At 33.6% G+C, this 21,255-nt stretch overlaps 3 protein-coding genes across 3 annotated transcripts in view; 1 reads left to right on the forward strand and 2 right to left on the reverse strand.

Moving 5' to 3' along the window:
• Positions 1–9,917, reverse strand: part of LOC133184456 (transcription initiation factor IIE subunit beta-like) — a 52,288-nt gene extending 42,371 nt beyond the window's left edge. The window contains exon 1 of the mRNA XM_061319544.1: positions 9,904–9,917. The gene's annotated coding sequence lies outside the window, so the exon portion shown is untranslated. The remainder of the gene's footprint in view (positions 1–9,903) is intronic.
• LOC133184457 (uncharacterized) overlaps positions 5,231–21,255 on the forward strand; it is a 30,109-nt gene continuing 14,084 nt past the window's right edge. Inside the window, exons 1-6 of the mRNA XM_061319545.1 lie at positions 5,231–5,372; positions 8,357–8,650; positions 10,591–10,711; positions 11,763–11,962; positions 15,781–15,929; positions 20,668–20,830. Of these exons, the coding sequence (XP_061175529.1) occupies positions 5,282–5,372; positions 8,357–8,650; positions 10,591–10,711; positions 11,763–11,962; positions 15,781–15,929; positions 20,668–20,830 (1,018 nt within the window). The 5' untranslated portion in view covers positions 5,231–5,281. The remainder of the gene's footprint in view (positions 5,373–8,356; positions 8,651–10,590; positions 10,712–11,762; positions 11,963–15,780; positions 15,930–20,667; positions 20,831–21,255) is intronic.
• Positions 17,451–19,493, reverse strand: LOC133184477 (uncharacterized). Its single transcript, XM_061319566.1, has 8 exons — positions 19,391–19,493; positions 19,083–19,294; positions 18,855–18,981; positions 18,564–18,735; positions 18,390–18,469; positions 18,052–18,260; positions 17,742–17,926; positions 17,451–17,613 (listed from the first exon to the last, which is right to left on the reverse strand). The coding sequence occupies exons 1-8, from the start codon at positions 19,491–19,493 to the stop codon at positions 17,493–17,495; spliced, it is 1,209 nt and encodes a 402-aa protein (XP_061175550.1). The 3' UTR covers positions 17,451–17,492.

Here is a 21,255-nt window from a genome sequence, read left to right on the forward strand (position 1 = left end):
ATGTACCAATCCGACCATGCGCATTCGTGTGAACAGGGCACACGTTTTTTGTTTGTACTGCATGTGTCATCAGGGGCGGATCCAGGATTTTTTTCCAAGGGGTGGGGGTCCACATGTCAGACTCTACAGAAATTTGTTGAATTTTTTGAAATTTGTTAAAATAAAAAGGGGAGATACATGATTCTCGTTACCGTTAAAACAGAGGTCCTGTTTCCTAGGGGAGGACCCAACGTCATTTTTCGTTACTTTTTACATAGAAATTTAATAACTCTGGAAATTCCGGGGAGGGGGGGGGGGCAGAACCCCTGGACCCCGATCAATAACTTTCGCAAAAGTGGTCAATAATACCGAAGCTCGAACTTGATTTGTAGTTATCATAATCAAGATACATAAAAGGCAGCTCTTCATGATCGAACAAGCACAGAAACAATATTGCACATATCGGACAGATAATGCCAGTCTAAAAATGTGTGTTTCCGAGGTAAACAACATATCGAACAATTTAGCTAAGCTTATAAAATTAATAAGTCAGGATGATGATGACACGACACTGTAAAGGATCCACTGAAGTATAAAATAAACCAAACTTAACTGATAAGTGAAGCTTTGTCACCCAAAAGCAAGGAAAATAAGATGCACAGGGATCAACAAAATAATTAGACTAGTACAGTAAAACACGCTTATAGCGAACAAGCTTATGATGAATTTACGCTTACAGCAAAGTGATTTTCATTCCCCATGACCTTAAAATATATTGTAAACTTGAAGGATATAACAAATTACTCTAATAACGAAGCAAAATCGTCCTTCCCTGGCACTTCGTTATAAGCATGTTTTACTGTACTCATAAACAACTCTTTTAAAAGTAGCTACAGGTATATTCACTTGCCTGACTTGCCCATATTTACATGTTCAAAGAAATAGTACATTTTTACTATAGATTCAACACAGTCCCAACCTTCCACCAGAACCCATGACCCAAGGTCATGAAATTCACGAATTAGGAAGAGGTACTCTCACTCATCATACAATCGAAGCTTCGAAGCGGACAAACAACCTCGAATGTGTTACGTAGGCGTCCATGACAACCCCCTTTTCACAAACTTTGAAATAAAAGTAGGGAGACCTCTTATCTGTAATTTTTGGAGCTCAACTTTATTGAGTGAAAAGATATTATCCAATATACTACAGGAGTGACTTTTTACTCTGTCTTTCCAATTTAATAAATAGGAAGCGACTCCATAGTGTATAATTTTTTAACACCCGGTGATGTTAATACATTCGAGTTGGTTTTTCCGACCTCTGAGGGAAAGGTCCGAGATGATGCGATTGGCTCATCATAATTATGCACTTAGTTGAAGATTTTAAAAGAATTAGCACATTTTCACTATATAATAAATAGAGCCCCCTCCAAAAACACCAGTCTGAGAACCCCTGAGACCACAAGTTTTAAAAATTTTGGAAGAAGCACCCGAACCCCTGACCCTGGGGCCACAAATTTAATAATTTTGGAAGAGGAACTCTTGATCATCATAGACTTGTAATTAATTTATCTGCTAAATACCCAGGAGCTGAGATGAAGATTTTCAAAGAATTCATGCATTTGATAGAGCTCTAACCTAAGACCAGCACCCCGATCAAGGGGCCATGAATTTCACAATTTTGGAAGAGCTTATCATAACTATATACTTGGTTTGTTTGTTTAATTGTTTAATAGACAGGAGCAGAAAAGAAGATTTTCAAAGAAATCAACAGAACCCAACCCCAACCCCCTACACACACACCCTCACACACACACCAGAACCCCTGACCCTGGGGCCACTATTTTCACAATTTTGGAAGAGGCACCCTTGATTATCATAACCATGCACCTATTTTATCTGCTTTATATACAAGGGGATAGAAGATTTTTAAAGAATTTTTTAAAAAGTATTTTCACTGTATGTTCATAAGAGCCCCACCCTAACTCCAGAATTCTTGACTCTGGGGCCATGAATTACACAGCTTTGGTAGAGGGCTTAATGATTATTACAACCATGCTGTCAGTTTGACTGCTTGATGTCGATGAGTAAAGAAAAGGATTTTTAAAGATACCACAAATTTTAATGGTTTTAGCTCCACCCCTAAGGTCCCAGGGGGGTAGGGACCATGAAATTCACTATTTTGCCCCCCTAAACTCATTGATGATATATGCTATAAAAGGTTGAAATTGGTTCAGCAGTTACAGAGAAGAAGCTGGAAATGTTCAAATGTTAACGCACGACAGACGACGCACTCCGACGGAAAACAGATAGCATTTGGTCATCTGTGTGACTCAGGTGTCCTTAAAAGGCATTAGAACACAAAGAAAGGCGTAATTATCCCTCTCAAAAGGCAAAATAACGCGAAATGAAAAGTCATTATTATGTCTTTCAAAAAGCGTAGACAGTCTCGGTAGCTCAGTCGGTCCGTGATCGGGAGGTGTGTTCGAATCACTGCCGCGATTTACCTTTATCGGATAAAAATAGATAGCAACTGTTCTTTCGCCAAGTGCTCGGCACTTTGAAGTGAAAGTTGCGGGTCATTCGATTGAGACCTTATAGGCCGAGGCCCCGTGTCACAGCAGGCGTTGGCACGATAGAACCTTCACTGCTCAATTGCCCTGAGTGCCGAGTAAAGGTACGCGTCTAAATTTGAAGCCCTTCACCGGTATATATTGACGTATATAGTAACAACATACAATCAATCAATCAATCAAAAAGCGTAATTACACAAAGTGAAATGGCGCCCAGTATGTGACTTTGTCACATGCACAGCAAGTTCTTCACCTGGAGGAGATATAAAGCTATTTCTAATCTCGGATAAAGACATTTGAAAATGTAAATATTTCATGGAAGATTGATATATATGAAATATCGCTTCTTTGAATATATGCCTATTTGAATGATACATACTGCACTTGTGTAGCTAAATTGAGGAAGAAAAGCTCTTACTGTTCAAAGTGAGCGTGGATATTGATTTATGAACGTTTATAACGTTGCATTTATGACCTCTCCGTCCGTGTTTTGACACACAAAGAACCTCCAATATATACTGTTCGATGACGTCAAAATAAAAATCATTTAGTTTAACCTTTTGCCCCCCCCCCCCCCACACACACACACTCTGGTCGTATTATGGTGATTTGAATGCTAGAGTTTTCAACAAATTTTACACGAAAATACATCCAGAATGTAAACATCGATCAATATTTGACTATAGATTTTTTTTTATATCATTTGGAAGGAGGCGTAAATTTGTTCATTCTTTTTTATTTTGTTGATTATTTACCTCTAATAAAGTAAAATTTATTACCATGTCATGTCTACCGACATATGAAAGTTGTCTTCATGTACAAAAACTTTCATGCTATAATTTAACTTTATTATTGTTGTATGGATTTTTTTAAAACGTTATACGTCAATTCGTCAATTTCCTATGGGCTAAGGTTACCCCCCCCCCCCCCATCCCCAAGTTCAATACTACGCAATCTTCTATATTAAATTTTTGTTGTTCAACAGTTTTCTAAATTATCTTTCAATTGTCCGTTAATTAAAAACATCGTCTATTGATTTATGATAATTGAACTGACAAGGAAGTTATATTCTAATAAGCAATTAAGGCGAAGTTTAAAACACTTAGTGTAAATTTTTACATCGCTATCTCGAGTTAGGACTTCCCTTAAGTATCCATGTCAAACACTCTCGGAAACGTCCTCTTTTAATGTATCAAACATGTAGAGAGTTGTAATGAATTATATAGTATCCGTATCCTGTAAATCACAGATTAAATCATTGAGATAAAAACTACTTCTTCAATGATGTTTGTTCGGCCGGAAAAGGGAAGAATTTTAAAGTTTATAATACTTCATTTCACAACAAATCGTGTCGGGTTCTTTGTTTAGCCCCAGTTTTAAAGAATCTGGGTGCCAGCAAAGTGTCAGGTTGCTTTCTGGAAACTTGTCCTCTTGTAAAAGGTAACCAATAATATGAAATGATTAATATTTTCTTGGAAACATCATTGTCGCATTGAACAATAGGAATATATAATTGTTTTAACTATATATGACAATACTGATCTCTTGGAGGTGTTCATTATAGGAGTATAAATACCTATGTGTTGTGTTGTGAGTACTTGAAAATGTCTATGTAATTTCGAATATTTCTCGACGGTTTAATAAAAAATTGATTCCAACATGTGTAGGTAAATCAACTGAAACCAACCACTTTATTGTGGCTATTTCCAGGCAGTATCTCAGAGCAACAATGAACTAAACCGTAAAGCTAAGGAAATATTTTTGTTTTGTTTGTTTGTTGTTGTTATTATTATCATTTTTATTTTACCATTTTTTCTTCATTGTTTGTTTGCCAAGTTTGACAGCATTTAGCAAAAATGAGTTAACTTTTAGATTTTTTAAAATTCACGATGACTTCGTGATAGTTAGTCCACTTGTACCCATAGAAATATGAATTCCGGAAATGCGTACCATACTAGCTTTTACTTTTATATGTGTCATGCCACTTCCACAACATGTAAACAGGAAATGTTGAACAAATGTTTTTGCGTTATCATGTTCCTTTCTGAAAGAGAACAGGATGACACTGTAAACAGAGGAAATGATTGGGCAATTGGTGTCAAGAATGGCGTATGTTGTGCATTGTTTGATAGACTTTTTACTCGATACACTAAACAATTAACTTCCTTTTAAGACGTTTGTTTACTGGATTACCATGCATAAAACAGCTTTCTAAAGTGTTAATGTGGGAAATTCCCTGTTGGAAAATTCGTGTATCAGAAATAATATCCTGAATTGTATGTTGTTATAGTGGATTTACTATCATATCATGTGAAATTAGATAAACAAAGGAATTAACATATGATCTCAAGTTTGTCCAAGTGTTTATTCAACTGAGCTGTTCATATGCCATTTGGTTCACAGAAACATGTTTGGCGATTGTATTGTTGCCAAAATAGTACGTTATTTTAAATTGTATTATATTCCATAATTTTGTTATTTTGATAAGGTTTCTCTGCTTGTTTTACTTGACATATTGTACTATATATATTCACTTACAAATGCAATTATAAAAGGTAATCTCCAAAGAGATTACATATTAAAGTATGTACAGTGAGTGTCAAACAATGAATTCATACATTTTTATATTACAGAGCGAAAATGTTACCAGTAGTTTGATAACCTGTTGGGGGATTGTATTCAAAGCAGGACATTATCAGCAGTAAATTAATCCATAGGAAAATAGCAATGGATTCCATCTTCAGTGTTTTGTTTCCATTACTTCTTTTCACTGTGGTCCCAGTATGGCCTTGTTTCAGATCATGTTGCAAGTGTGGAAGTGAGTTCAAGTGGTAATCTAGTGTAGGCAGGTTATTGCCAGTACATGGACTTAATACTAGGGGTGTAATGACACAGCCAAAGCATATCATGATATATCATGATACACTGGGGCTGTATCATGATACATATTTTAAATATAAATTTTACGTCTATGTAACTTCCTTTTACAATGTAAAAGGATGAAAGTTGTAGATTATTTCAGCAACTTCACAAATTACAATTATGTAACATTTTATAAGCTCTGAACATAATAATCAAAACTCATCATAAATAGATAAAGAAAATCATCTTTATTAGGTAAACCTTAAAAGAAATAACATAAATTGCTTAGAATGTAATACATGTATATTGTGGTACACAAGTATACAGGTTTTGTACCATGATACAGGGTTCGACACTAACTTTTTAAGGCTTTAGTCCAGCCGGACTAGTGCTTCATTACTTTTACTAGTCCGCACGCGATTTTATTAGTCCGTCAAAAAAGAAAAAAAGAAACATCAATGTTTTTTAACATTAATTTAACGTGACAATTAATATACGTATTATTTTTTTTAAATAAACAAGTATTTACGTGAAATATATTATTCCACAGATTCATTGAAATCTCGCAATCAGCGAGTATGATCGTATTCCCGATCTCCTCTTTTTTTTTTTTTTTTTTCTTTTTTGTTTGTCTTTACATTACATCCAAAACATCCAACATCCTTCTTAAAAGTGTCATACTAAATCATGATTGCTAAAACCTTATACTTCATATCGATCAGTCGAAAAATTAAGCGCTGAATTGACTCTGGCCATCATTGCGTATTACCCGCCAAAAGCTAGAAATCTAAAAATACATGCGGGGTTTTCCAGTAAAAGTTGTCGAGAATCGGACATCGGTAATTTATTCATATTGTTTTTCAGAAATTTTTATTGGTCCGTTCAGACTAATTAGCCACATATTTTATTAGTCCGAATGAAAATGTATTAGTCTGAGACTAACGGACTAACGTTAGTGTTGAACCCTGTGATATAAAACAGTTTCTCATGTATTGCAGTATACCGATATATCATTATATTGTTACACCTCTATTTAATACACACCATATTAATTAGCAAGTTATTTTTTAATCATAATGGGAAAAAGTAATAAAACAGGTAATATATTTAGGTAACCTGAGTTACACTGTGTGACTTTTTGCTCTCCTTTCCTATAGTTCATCTTGCATTTTCTGGTTATGTATCATGCATTAACTGTTTACATTTTATCTTCTACTTATGCACTGAGTTGATTTCAAACTAACTGACACTGTAGTTATGTCAAAGAAACGACTATGTCTCCTGTCAAGAGAAGGAATTATAAATCAAAGAGAATATGGTTGATTTATTCAAAAATCTTCTCTAGAACCGCTGACCTGCCCTATACATGTACATGTATGAGTAGATTGAATCATGTTCAAATCACAACCAATTGGCAGATATGTACCAAAATTAAGGCTTAGCTCATACAGTTACCTTATATGGAGGGGGAAACCTGAACATTTATTTCAGGAATAACAAGACTATTATTTGTCACATTAATCAACAAGTATGTAGTCAGATTTAATTTTGTTTAAATTGTTGTCCCCAGGGCTGGGATGAGGCCACATAAGGGTTATAAGTATAGATACAGTTGTATTTACATAGCAATGCATAGGAATGTAAAAAATCTATAAACATGAATAAAGTCTTCTTAAAACCTGCTTGAAAACATGTCATTTGATTGTGCAATAATCTTTGTCTTGAACATATTCAAGATTGTTCAAATTATGGCTCCTATGGAGAGAGCAGGGCATGATAGGGTTATCGTATTTTAAATTGGAATAAATAAGGAAAACAATAAGAAAAGATTTCCTATTAAGGAAAAACCTACAAATTCACAGTTCATCAATTTCATATATAGACAATGTCATGTAGTGTGACATAAGTTGGTTCAAATAATAACTCCCAGGATGAGATGGGTCTCAAAGGTGGTTCAGATTTTGACATTTTAGTCTAGATGATAAAATACTCTTAATATGATAATTTTTTCCCAGAAACAAGAATACAAGAGTTTGTCAAATTAATATGCAATTATGGTTCAAGTTTTACAAGCAATAGAAGAGATACTCTCATAGAAATGAGGGTTAAATGCAAGCAATCTTTAAATGCAAGCTATCTTACCAAGGTGTATGCTCTAAAATGCTTAAAGCATGGCTCCCATGAGGCCTAACTAGTAACAAAAATTTTAGAAGATGCTTTATGGTATGGCATCCTATAAAATTTTGCTGTAAAGGTTATGATTTTCCAAAAATCTCAAAATTATTGTTGAAATGGGAAAAATTTCAGAATACTTTGCAGTCCAAAATTTGACAGAAATTGCCATTTAAATTGACAATTTTTTAAAGGGAATAAGATTTATTAATCAAAGTGAGAGTCAAGGAACCTTAAATCACATTCAGTTTTTAGAACTTTATTTATTCATGTTATATTACACTTTTAATGAGCAGTAACAGGAAGTATTTCTAATAACTTACTGGTATTATGTAAATGATATGCAAATATTATGTCCTGTGAATATTTACAATGCTGTTGTCACATAAAAATGAATTCATGCAATTGAAATTACTAGAGATTAATACATTTACTGTGAAATCACTAATTTTCATGGGGGTTGTTTTTGAGGTATGGAGAGATCCACGAATTTATGACCACCACGAAATGTAAAATTTCATATGCATAACTATTAAACATTCTCCAACCACGAAATCAAATTCCCACAAATTTTTTTCACCAAACCTTGTAAATTTGACCCCATGAAAATTTGTGATTTTACAGTAGGTGGAAAAAAATCAGATTTTTCAGAAAATTGGCGCATTATTTGTAGATTTGTCTAAGCATCAGAATTATTTCATATGTTAATTAAATCATCATCAAGATTATGAGAAATCATTGCAGCTTTTTTCATTGCTTCACACACAGGCATGACACCACAAGATCCATACATACTACTTGACTCAGAGCTGGTCTTGAAGTGCACTATCAACTCCTCTGCTCCTTACGATTCCTCAAGATTGTATTTCTCAATTAAACCCAATAATTTATCCATTCCTGAGAAGGAAATCCCTATGAACTATACCACCATTATCAACAATAAGACCATATCATTAAGGAAGACTATGAGATCACTAGAGGAGGCGGGCTACTATTCCTGTAAGATTAGAGATGTTCAGCAGTCTATCAGTACAGTTGACAGGCAGGTGGTAGAACTAGAGTGTAAGTATGAGTTGTTGTTTTTTTTTTTTAATTCAGTTATACCCTTTCCCAACAAGGAAAACGTGTGTGTGTAGGGTGGAGGTGGGGGTGGAATCATCTTGTTTTTCTGTCCATCTGTCCATTTTGCTTCATGTCTGGGCTGTACTTCTATTACATGTAAGACAATTCAAGTTGGAATTAAGAAAGTTACATAGATGCCTTTGAGAAATTCTTCCTTTTCAGTTTTGGACAATGGAAATAATAGTCTCTTCTACATATTACAGTGTTAAATTTGAAAAGAAATTAAAAAATATGTATAATATAAAAATTTCTTTACATACACCCAGGTTCAATTAGGTCAGTTCCCAGAGAGGGGCTAGGTTTATCCTGTATTGAAAATGTATATCTTTGAAAATCTTCATCTCTACTCTAGGAACTACTGTATACAGGGTTATTTTTGCCCTTTCACACTTGCAAACAATTTTTCCCCATTTTAAATTCACACCGTCACAATTCTGTTTAAGAAATTATACTGTGTTTTTTGATTTGCCCTGTTTTCAATTTGCCCACCTCTGAGTAGGGCAAAAGGGGCAAAAATAAAATGGGGGCAAAAACTTCCCTGTATACCATATGCTGGTAGCAGGCAAACTGTTTATCCAACTTGATTTTAATGTACCTAAATTATGTTTATTGAATCCTCTTGATTATATGTGCATGACCAAGGATAGGTTCAAATTGATCATAATTGAAAACATATTGAATATTTTGAAGTCTTTTTCCTTATCCCTTAACAGTTCACAGGCAAAATGCCTGTATTAATGCATTGAACTGTAAGCCCTATATGGCTGTTGTAAAATTGTTAAATTTCTTTCTAGTTAATTTTCAGTTCTGTGCTCCAGGGTCAAGCTACATTTGAAAACACATTTAAACTTGTGAAAGATTTTCTTCCATACATCTAAACATCCATCAAAGAAATATGTTTACATAATTATCAGATAATTCTAATCCCTCTTCTTAAATTACAGAATACAATTCCACTGAGTATAAGGTCTTGAGCTAAGTTTGAAGATCTTCAAACATATTTGTCTGTACTCTGAGAATCATCCAGTATACTGTTTGCATGGTGATTAGGGTCAATGAGTCTTTTTGAAAACAGTCAAGACCTTTTATGTGTAGTTTGGGTGAACATGTGACTCATTAAAAATTATCTTACTAAATCTAGAATGGTTTTGATCTCTTTTGGGTCACAAGTTCAAAGGGCATCAATTTGTAACTAAAGTTAAAAATCTGGTTGATATGCAATAGCTTGAATTTTGTTTGATTGTTTTTGCTTTTTTTTTGGAGGGGGGAGGGGGTAAACTTATCTAATGATATTTTGACAATGTCAGGCTCAGTGGGAAAGGAAAATAAATTTTTTCAGCTTAATTAAAAAAAAATGGAAAAGTTGAGACAAAAAAACGTGAAATATGGGAGCTTATGTGTAGGGAGTATACATAGAGAAAGTTGCAGCATGATTGATGCTCAATGTCTATGAAGGCTGATGTTAGATCTTGATTGCATGCAGAATATTGGTTTAAAGAACCATTTTGACGATAATATTCATAACCAACTTCACTATGAATTATTTCAGATTTAAATTAGGTAACAGGTTATATATATAAAAACAGTTATAAGGCTTATATGCACAGACTTCAACCGAAATCTAGAAAGCAGTTCATTGTTATATTTGAGGAAAATCCACTATAAATACAAATAATTCAGTAATTAAACATACAGTATCTTGAACATTGATATCTTGAATAACATGGTATGTTGAAGTAAGTTAGAAGTCCCAACCATTTTTGCTTTATGGTCAATATCTCAAACCCTCAGATATCTCAGAATTTTTTTCTCAGTCCCATTGAGTTTTGAATTGTATATACATGTATACATTATTAAATTGAATCTGTTTGACTTCATAGATCCTCTCCGAAATGTGACAAACTTCCATTGTGAAATCTATGATTGGGATGTAAACAAGACCTGCACCTGGGATCTTGGATACTATGCTAATCCAAACAACATCAATGTTACTCTGTATGGGTAAGTCATTTCTATAATATTGGGAACACGAACATAAAGCTCTGTAGTCATACTGTTGTTGTGCATTTTTTTTTAGCTCATTTGAGCTTAAGCTAGCTCTTCTGATCATAGTTTGTTTATAAAGTGCTGGTTATTTTCTCTCTGTGCTTCATAACCTTTTACATATTTCATTGCTTCTCTGGGACTGCTGGATTAATTTCAGTGGAAGCTGACAAAAAACTTTTTTAGTGAAAAGTAAAATGACTTTTTATCATGGCATTAACAGCCAGGAACATTAATAAAACATCCATATTTCAAATTCGAAGCATCCTATTAGACTGTAATTCTCGTTTTTGTAGAAAAACATTGGTTAAAAAATAAAGGCTCAAGCTTTGATAAAGGAATACAATGGAAACAAGTTTTAAAATGTAAATCTCAATAGCAGTAAAGACTGCTATTATTAAAGCGTAAATCATAGTTTCGTTGAGAAAATGTAAAAATGTCTACTCGGTAGACCTCATTTTACCCAACAAAATCTCTAGAATCCGGGAACTTCCGGGGGCTTGACCCCCTGGGCCCCCACTAGGGCTTTGCCCTGGACCCACTGGGGGCCTCAATGTGGCTCCCAGACCCCCTGCCTACTTATGTCCCCCCCCCCCCCCCCCAGCTTCAATTCCTGTATCCGTGCCTGGATATATATGTATAAAAGTATATATGTATATTATTAATATCATTTCTTTTATAAATGATAATCTGGCTAGTCATGTTTGCAGTGTGTCCCCCCCATCAGGGATTTTCAATTTTTTTAAATTTTAGAGGATGTCTAAGTCAGTTTTCATATACTGCATTCTTTTTGATATGATTTGTTGCAATGATGTCTTTCTTTGCATATAATTTTGTCTCAATTTTGATTATTTATTCCATATGTTGGACCTTGTTTTTATAAATGCCATTTCAAGCCATTTTTACATAGCGAACTTTGTCCTTTTAGGAGTGAAGGAAATCATATTTAATTAATAGGATCTAATTTGACAAATCACTCCAAATCAATAAGAGTTATTAAACATTTCAGGAAACACTGTTTTGGTGTCAGGACTTGTAAAAAATCCATGTTCATAAAATGTCCTTCTCTAAGCCCAAAGCAGTGCAGATGGCATTTTGGGTCATCCAACTTTGACAGTAGATATTTTCTGGTCTATTTGTTGGTGAGAAATCTTAAGCTAAAAGACCTGATACTACGCTTCACATTCTGGCTAGAAGTAGAAAATCTAGGTATCCTTATCCTTGTTGAGTTGTATTATTTACTGTCTGTCTACATGCTTCATCAGTAGTGTAGAAAGGTTTTTTTCTTGACCATAATTTGAGATGTGTACTCTGCAGACATTGATGTACACTTATAATGTTGCATTTGTAAAGTTAATCATAGACAAATGAAGTGAAAGGAAACTATGATTTATGTCAAATTTAATAATTCCAAAGTTCACTGATGAGGCATGTTGTCGCTGAACCCTGTTTTGTTTTTTTACACAGCTGTTCTACTCACCCACTGAAATATTGTCATACAATCTTGTTTTGGTTTTACACAGGTTTCACTCACACTTTCATGCACATCATCAAGCATGGTGTAAATTTTACTTTGTTATACTTTTATTAGAAAGTTGGGAAATGTTAATTTGTACTTTTTATTTCATGAAAAATCTAATGTATATAGTTGTAAAAGAATTATTAGCTGTTGGTGAATTTAGATACTAATTTTGTGTATCAACACACATCAGGAAGAAATTTGTGTACTGTGTATGTTACAAAAAATGAATACATGTCCAGTTTACTTTTGCAAAGCAGTGCTTGTTTTGCATGAAACATCAATAAATAATGTTTTACAACAACAAATTAATAAAAAATAAATCTTTTTGAGAAAAATTTTAGGGGATGCAAAAAAATAGGTACAATCAAGAACTTGAACACTTAGCTAGGAAACAGAAAACAAATTGTTCTCACATATTAATAATTATAGGAAAAATGGCCTTCATGGGGTCATTCATCAGTGCCCTGTGCAGGGCCTCACCAGCTGTGTCTGGCCCAACCCCTCCCAGAGTAATGGCAGAATTGTGATCAATGGAGGGGCGTCATGGACCTATATAGTCAGGGTGAAAAATCTTCACAGCAAGGAGACGATTGTTAGAAATGTTTTCTTCATCCAGTGTTTAAATACAATTGGTAAAATACTTCATATGGATCATAGATACAGGCTGAAAGAGGATTAAACTGGGTCTAGCCTCTTGCTTTATAGATTGTTACATGTCTCAGGCTTTTAGGTCACTGGGCTTAAATGATTTTTCTGATCAGATGTTTTGTCTGTATTCTGTTTTGTGACATTTTCAGCTTTTTAGGTTGGTCTTGCGTAGTCTAAGCCTTCAGTATCATAACTTGACATATATGATATACATATAAGTGATAGAAAAATAACAACAGTAACTTGTTTACACATCCACACACTTCCAATATTCCATAAGTAATTAAGTGGCTTTGTTTTGTCTTCCTATTGATCAGATGCCATTACAAATACTGTGGCTTCAAAAGATGAAGGGTTTTCTCCTTCCATTTTCCTCTCCTTTTAATCACTTTAAAATGGATTAACAAATACTCGTACTTGAGTATAAGATGTTATTAATTTTGTTCAAAGTTTAACCAAGATGAGTACAGTAAAATTCGGTTAATTAGCGAAGTCCTGGGGACCTGTGAATTTACTTTGCTATATCCATATTTCATTATATCCGTATAATGAATTCGTTAAAGTAAAAATATATATAGCAAATTTGCAATATGCATTCTTTCCTTGATGTATGACCACCAAATATGTTCTGGGAGGTATTAGATACAAAATTTTCCTTGGGGTACTAAAGATTTTTGATAAATTGATTTTCAAGTTTAAATACTTTTGAATATGATGTCAGTTTAATATTTTGAATTTAAAGATATTGAAAATTTGATATTAAAGATGTAATTTTTGATATTTTAAACCTCTATGGGATACAAATCAATTCACTATATCCATAAAATTGTATCAGAATTCATTATAAACATAATTTTTTTCTAAGATTTGTCAAGAATTTCGCCAGGGATTCCATAAAACTTCACTAAATCAGTGAATTTGCTATATCAGTGTTCATACTAAATGATTTGACTGTATGTACTGAATATTATGGAAGAATTTCATTATTTCAATATATTTAGCTTATTACCTCACATGTTCACAAAGCTCTATTGAACTTTTCTGAAACTTCATTGCTTTAAGTCTGTCATAATTTTCTTTATTTTTAAAACTTAATTGCTTTAGTGCTTATATCCTAAAGGTATTATGCAAAGGTCCCACTCATCTTTGCAATTTTGACAGAAGTGTGAGATTTTTTAATACAATAAATATTTGTTACATATGAGTAAAGTATAATCCAGATTTAGAGGGTAAAGTTGCAAAATTATAATTAAGGACTGGGTCCCCACTGATATAAATCAATCTGGATCAACTTAACCCAGCATATTTAATCCATATCATATCCACTTATTGGGCATCAACTAATTTTTACCATCTAATGTTATTGTAAAATAATGATGCAACAACCAAATCTGGATTAAGTCAACCTGCAGTATTGACATTATTTAAGATTACTCACATTTACTTGAGTTTATCTGGATTAAATTTGCAGTGTATAGACTGATCCTAAGTGACAATTTAAAAATTATTAATCTTCGATAAATACTTAACATCTTAGTAAATTTATTAAATGTTTGTAAATTTTATGTCCTTGAGCTTAACTCTCTATCCTTTCAAACTTAAAAAGTAATTTATTTATGAGATTAATTTCTCTAAATCAAGATAAAAGTCAGAGGTGAGTGTTGTGGCCCATGGGCCTCTTATCAGTGAAGAATAATGAGAAGGTGAAGGGAACCAGATTTACCCTGTGTATGTTTTAAATGAATTGACTGATCATTTGTAGGAATAATGGAGGATGGCATCCATGCCCCAGAATGCCAAATAACCAAAAGTGTGTCTGGGATCAAACAAAAGATAACGTTGTTATTAGCTCAGGGAGTTCTTGGACCTATAGTATCGTTGCTAAAAACATCAAACTAGACAAAATCAAACATATCCAGCATTCTATTAAAGAACTTACAGCAATAGGTATTCCAAGCTTTAAAGAATAATCTTATATAAACTTTTACTTAAATATATCTACACTATAGCAATGCATCAAATACCTGCTTTAAGAAGGCTTGCTACAAAATTTATTAAAATATCAAAAATCCTGCCATCAAATTAACTAATGCATATGAATAAGCTTAATGCAGATTTTTAAACCTTGACATTTATAATACATGTATACTTCTTTATATCTCTCTCTCTCTCCATTGTATTTCTTTGTACTAGTACACAATTTGTGAAGATGATACAGTTTGTATCATTTGAATATTTCATATTAAGATTTATAACTGAGCTACATACCAGCATACATTCAAATGTAGGAATGCATTTTGTCATGAAAGTACTTGTGAAGTAGGTTTCTGTAGTATTTTCTTTATGTACAATCTACTGGTACACTATAGAAAATCTATTGGTAATTACCGGTAATCAATGTTATGACTATAGATTTATGGCTAACTTTTCACTATATCTACAGCTATAATATATTAAAGCTTGATGAATTGCATGTGCATGTACATTTTGTTTAGTAACCATGTTCTTTGAAATGCACTATCATTTAATGCCTCTTCCATCATGGGTGTTTCATTTATTTCCATTATGAGGTTTGAAGCTTTTACTAATGAACAACATTTCTGATTACTCTGATGAAGTTAAATAAAAATCAGGGAACATGTATAAGATGCAAGAATATTCTGAAGTTTCCAATGGTCATTCAATATTACCAAAATGAAATGAACATAATGAAGTACATGTATTTGTTTAAACAATGAAATTTTGGTTATTATGGATAATATTTAAAGATTTTTTTTCACAATATATACATGAACAATTTTTTATTGATGATATTCATCTCATGAATATTTCAAATCTTTGTAATTTTATAATGCAGTGAGACCGTCTCCAGTTAAATCCTTGAGTGTTTACAACATGACAGATAAAGACTGTGTGAATGTAACCTGGGAATATAATCGACCAAATCGGGTACAGGCAGTGGAGATAAGGTACTCCAAACACCAGAGAGACAATGCTTTAGTTAAGGTAACTTCAATAATAATATATCTGAGAAATTTTTAGCTCACCTGAGTCAAAAGCTTGGGTAAGCTTTTCTGATAAAAGTTTCCTCATTGTCTGTGGGTGCCGTCATAAACTTTTCACATTTTCATCTTCTTCTCTAGAACCACTGGATCAATCTAAACTTAGCACAAAGTATCCTTGGTTGAAGGGTTTTTCAGATTATCAAATGAAAGGTAACATTCACACGGCAAAAAAAGGGTGATTGCCTTAAAAAAAATTCCTCTCAAGAACAACTGGTTCTTGACACTACTAGGTAAAAAAGTAACCTTTTATGACTTAGTTAGTAGATGTGAAAAAGGTTATGGCCATTGCCTTATTGAAAGCCACCGACTTGAATTCCCTCTCTGTCTTAGAAACTTGGAAAATTAGGAGCAAGAGCAGGTTACAAACAAAATTCAAGTAAATAATACTGAAATTCCACTAGCAATGGCTTCTCTAAAGGTGTGAAAAATACACAATAAATCAAAGTAAAACATTACATTCAATTCTGTTTTAACTGAAGCACTACCTTCTAGTACATTCCTCGCTGCTTCTTTAGACAACCTGGCAGCTTTTAATTCCAATCGACGTTTCTTTGTGGTGGGTAAACTCTGCATCAGACGCTTCCGTTTGAGCTTGTTGGCAAGTCTAATGGTATGTTTCATTGTGAAATTGCCTGGTGACAATGCCATTTTCTTGTTCAACTGTAAAATATAATTCATGTTTCAGTAAATTTTTAATTTTGTGAGTGTTCCATATTCAAATCAAATGGTTAATAAGAACAGGGATTATAGTTTTGAATGTGAATTTCTTAGTAAATCCATATCTTTATGTACTTTATGTACATGTTTATTTAGATAAACATGATTGTAAACATCTTTTTAAAAAGCTACATGTATTTATAGTTTATAATATTTATTGTGGAAAACCATTAAAATCAAAATAAACTTCTAGGACACTAAACACATGTGAACATAACTTTCTTAGGTTTGCCATGAAAAAGAAAGAAAACAAAACATAACAAACAATAAATGTAGAGAAAAACAAATTTAAAAATGATCAACTTGAAAATTTTAACACATTTTTCTACCTCTGATATGTAACCATAACCCATATTCTTTTGACATACAGTGGCTGAGAGTCTAGCATGTAGACTTTCTGAACCTCCATAAAACCTAACAACACATTTTTTTGCAATTTGAATCTCATATTTCAGACTCAATTTAAAAGATTATACCTAGAATTTTTGTTTTAAACAAAGAGAAATAAACCAAAGTACTTACAATCTTTTGGGGGCTTTAGTGGAGACCATATGGTTGAAATTCTCATTGACTTGGGTGGACCCCATCATGGCTAGCTCTTCTGCCTTACAGCAATACTTTTTGAATAGACCTTCTAAAGCTTCTCGAAGTAAGGTGCAGGAGAGAGGCTTTCCATACGGCAAATTTCGTGGTTTATAGTCAGTCTTTTTACTCTGGCACCAAGTTCCACAGTATTCATGTTCACCTTCAAAAAAAAAAGTAGTTAAAATATTTTCACTCTTCATTCCTAATTTTGTAATGACTTTTTTATTGATACACTTACCATATAAATGTGGAACAATTTTGCCAAGTTCAATTCAAGCTCTTTAGCCTTGCCCCTGTTTTGCTGTACACAATATGTAAAACATCTAAAACAAAGAAGGAAAAGATACTTATTTTATAATTAGCTATCGCACTTACAATTAACAAGGTTTTTGTTGGACCACAGTTGATCAAGGGATATTTTACTGAAATATTACACTTCAAAAACACAAACCTTTCAATGTGACCTCTAAGTTTTTGATTTTTCAAAACTTTGTGAGTATTGGCAAGCTCAATCAAAGCTCCTGTGAAACCTTTTTTTGTGTGGTTTTTGTCAGCTCTTTTGTTGATGGTTGGGTCCACAGTGGCTTTTACATGCGCAATAGTTGTTGAGTCATTGTCCATGACTAAAGTTCCTATCTGTAAAATACATTGGAAATATGTACTTTAATTAAAACAGCAAAGTTTTAATATATAATGTAGTCAACTTTACAGACATATTTGGCATTGCTCTAATAAGAATCAAACATTCAATGAAAAGTTACCTTGCACCCTTCATCTTGGATTGCACTCAGCATTTCACAGGCCATGGCTGGCTCCATTGCCTTTGCCGATCCATGCCAATTCCTTCGGCAGTTGTGTTTTCTGGGTGGAACTCCTTTACCTGATGCAGCTGAGCAAATTCTGCATTTTTTACTCTTCGAAGAGAAACTTACTATCTTTTTAGTTTTTTCTCCTACTAGAGATGCATAACCTGTAACAAGATAAATACTGCTAGTACATAACTACATGTATGTGTATTAAAATATGTTACTCTATAAGAAATCTCAATCCTTCTTGAGGAGGGAGAATCAAAACATGTAACATTATCACCAGGGCATACCAGTAAGACTATTGTATCCTCTACCAGTACCTCTCTTCTGCCAGGCACCATCAAAAGACACAGTGATGTCTCCATCACTCCTACAAAGTAATTAACACAAATGTGCAAATATTAACAAATAACATGTAAATACAAAGCAAAATTTAAATATCAATATTTGGTATATAAAATTACAGTTTCATTTCTTCTTGAAGAACTTTATTACAACTCTGCCCTGCCATTTCCTCTAGGTGTTCCCCAACCTCTCTTTCTCTGCTTTTTAGACTCCTGTTTGTGATCCCTGGGATATTCAGTGCAGCCAGTAATGCATTTACATGAGTTATTCCATAACCACCATTTAGCATACCTAAGATATCACAGAAAAAAAATGAAAAGAAAATAGTTCTTTCAGATGTAAACTTTTGTATAACTGGAAATAATTTATTTTTATCTGCTTATTTACAAAATAAAATTTTTGATTTATACCTGCAGCAAGTTTTGTGTTGACATCCCAAGCATATTGCTTCATATCTGCTTTAACCCTATGCTTACTGCCCGTGGGTATGTCATTAACATGGGCACAGGTGGAATGTGTGCATTTTATCTGAAGAACCTGCATTTGGTCAAAAATTAATGTAAAGGGTATACAACATCTTTAAAAACAAATCTTTGAAATACAAAGTCATTGACAATATTATAAAAAATAATAAATACCTGCCCTAGTCCAAATTTCCTTTCACCTATAGTGTTAACAAGCTGAAGTGCATTCCCACACATGGCGCAACCTCTTTTCAGATTATCTACAAGAGTGCCAAGTTCAACAATTCGTCTTCCAACACGCCATGAACTTTCTGCACTTTGACACTCAACACTTCGTAGAACAGGGGAAGAATCATTCTCCAAGCATAGGCCATCATTTTCAACATCTAATATTTACACAATAAATGATTGAATCTTTTGCTACATATTCCAACAGTCCATAGCAGAACGCTTACACAATAATTATTAATACAGACACTTACCCTGTTTACCTTTTAACGCACGGGCTTCTCTTGCTCTCCTTAGACCCTCAAGTCTCCGGAGGAACGAAGCTTTCACGAACGTTCCTTTTTTAGATCGGGGCATTCTTGTATTTTTATATAATCACACGAAATTTATGATAAATGACCAGACTGAATGTTTTGCGCCAAAGCCGAGTCATAACCGGAAGTCTAGAGTCGGTGTATAAAATTTAAAACCGGAAGCGAAAAACTATGGCCTTTGCTTTCAATGATGTAGCCATGCATGCTTTCAAGATCTTTCTTAGTACAACATGTATATTGCTTTTAGCTCACCTCAATGAAGTTTGGGGAGCTTATGTAATACCATCAGCATTGGTGTCCCAGGTTAAAGTTTTTGAAACAGATTTCCAAGTATTTCTGTCAACTTGCATGGATGATGGATCCATAGTTTCATACTACTGGGTTCATTCCAGCCTTAACTTGATCAAACTTACATAGATGATGCATCTAGGGTTGCACCTACCAGATTTTCTTCAATTGCTGATGAGTGACAAGATTAAACTTTCTTTATGCGCCCGGATCGATAGATCGGGGGCGCATATTGTTTTTGTCCTGTCTGTCTGTTTGTCTGTTTGTCTGTCTGTTGTCAACTTTAACCTTCACCACAACTTTTGAACCATGAGAGATAGAGACTTCATATTTGGTATGCACACTCAACTAATTAAGTTCTTTCAAATGACACCAAGGTTAATGACCTTGTGACCTAGACTGTGACCTATATGCTAAAAATAGCTTTTTCGAACTTTGTTGCCGCCGGGTGCATAGTGTTTCACAAACACATCTTGTTTTTATTTGAAAAGGTTCATTCCATGCTTGTATTAGCCATATGCTGACAAACTTGCATAGATGAGGCATCTAATATATGCACACTCCTGACTTGCATTGGATGCTGAATCTTACTTACATTTTACACTTGATTGAACAGAAAAATTTGGGGGGGGGGGGGGGGAGTCCATTCCCAAGTTTATAAAATATTACCTAGACCAAACTTGCTTGGATGTTGTATCTAGGGATGCACACTAAGAGAACATTCGTTCAGTGTGAGACTTTGTTTTCCTCAAAGATAACAATTGTTGAGGTGAGCTATGTAATGTATAATTACCTAGTATGTTTTTATTCTCTGTTGGAAACATACTCTAAAATTCTTTAGTCAGAAGATCAAAACCAATTTGCTGCATATTTTTCCTTAATTTTTTAAGAGTTTATATATTATGGAAACCTGATTAAATGTATTACAGACAATGATATTGAAGAACAGTGCTGTCAATGCTACAGTATGTAACCTAACTGCCTACACTGACTATATGTTTGAGATTCGAGTTAAACCACAGAACTATGCTGGAAAGATTACTGGCTATTGGAGTAAATCTACCAGAAAACTCTTTAAAACCATTGGTGATAGTGAGTTTTCATGTTTTTCAAGTAAAATAAAAATAAGATTTAAAGATTAAGGCATAATTCAGTTATCTATTTAGGCATAAAATAATAACAGACTAACAGACAAAGAAATATTTGTGTGTATGGCAAGATATCTCTCTTAATTAGCATTATATGATCTGGATACAGTGCTGTAGATGTATTTTCTTTTCCATGTGGTATAAATTTACGCTATGTATGTGGTAAAAAATTTTCTGCAAAAATTGTCACAGTGTATTTATTTTTAAGACATACAAGGCAATGCAAGAAATCTGCATAATTTTTCACCCATGTATTGAGCAGAAATTGTGAATCTGGGGAATTATGACCCACATGAAAAAAAGTATATATGCAGTACAGTGTATATGAAAATAATATACCGGTAGCTTTGACATGAGTTAGTGAAGTGT

Source organism: Saccostrea echinata, unplaced genomic scaffold, assembly GCF_033153115.1.
Source record: "Saccostrea echinata isolate AGI-Se365-2 ecotype Australia unplaced genomic scaffold, CSIRO_AGI_Sech_v1 ptg000010l, whole genome shotgun sequence".
NCBI classification, from domain to species: domain Eukaryota; kingdom Metazoa; phylum Mollusca; class Bivalvia; order Ostreida; family Ostreidae; genus Saccostrea; species Saccostrea echinata.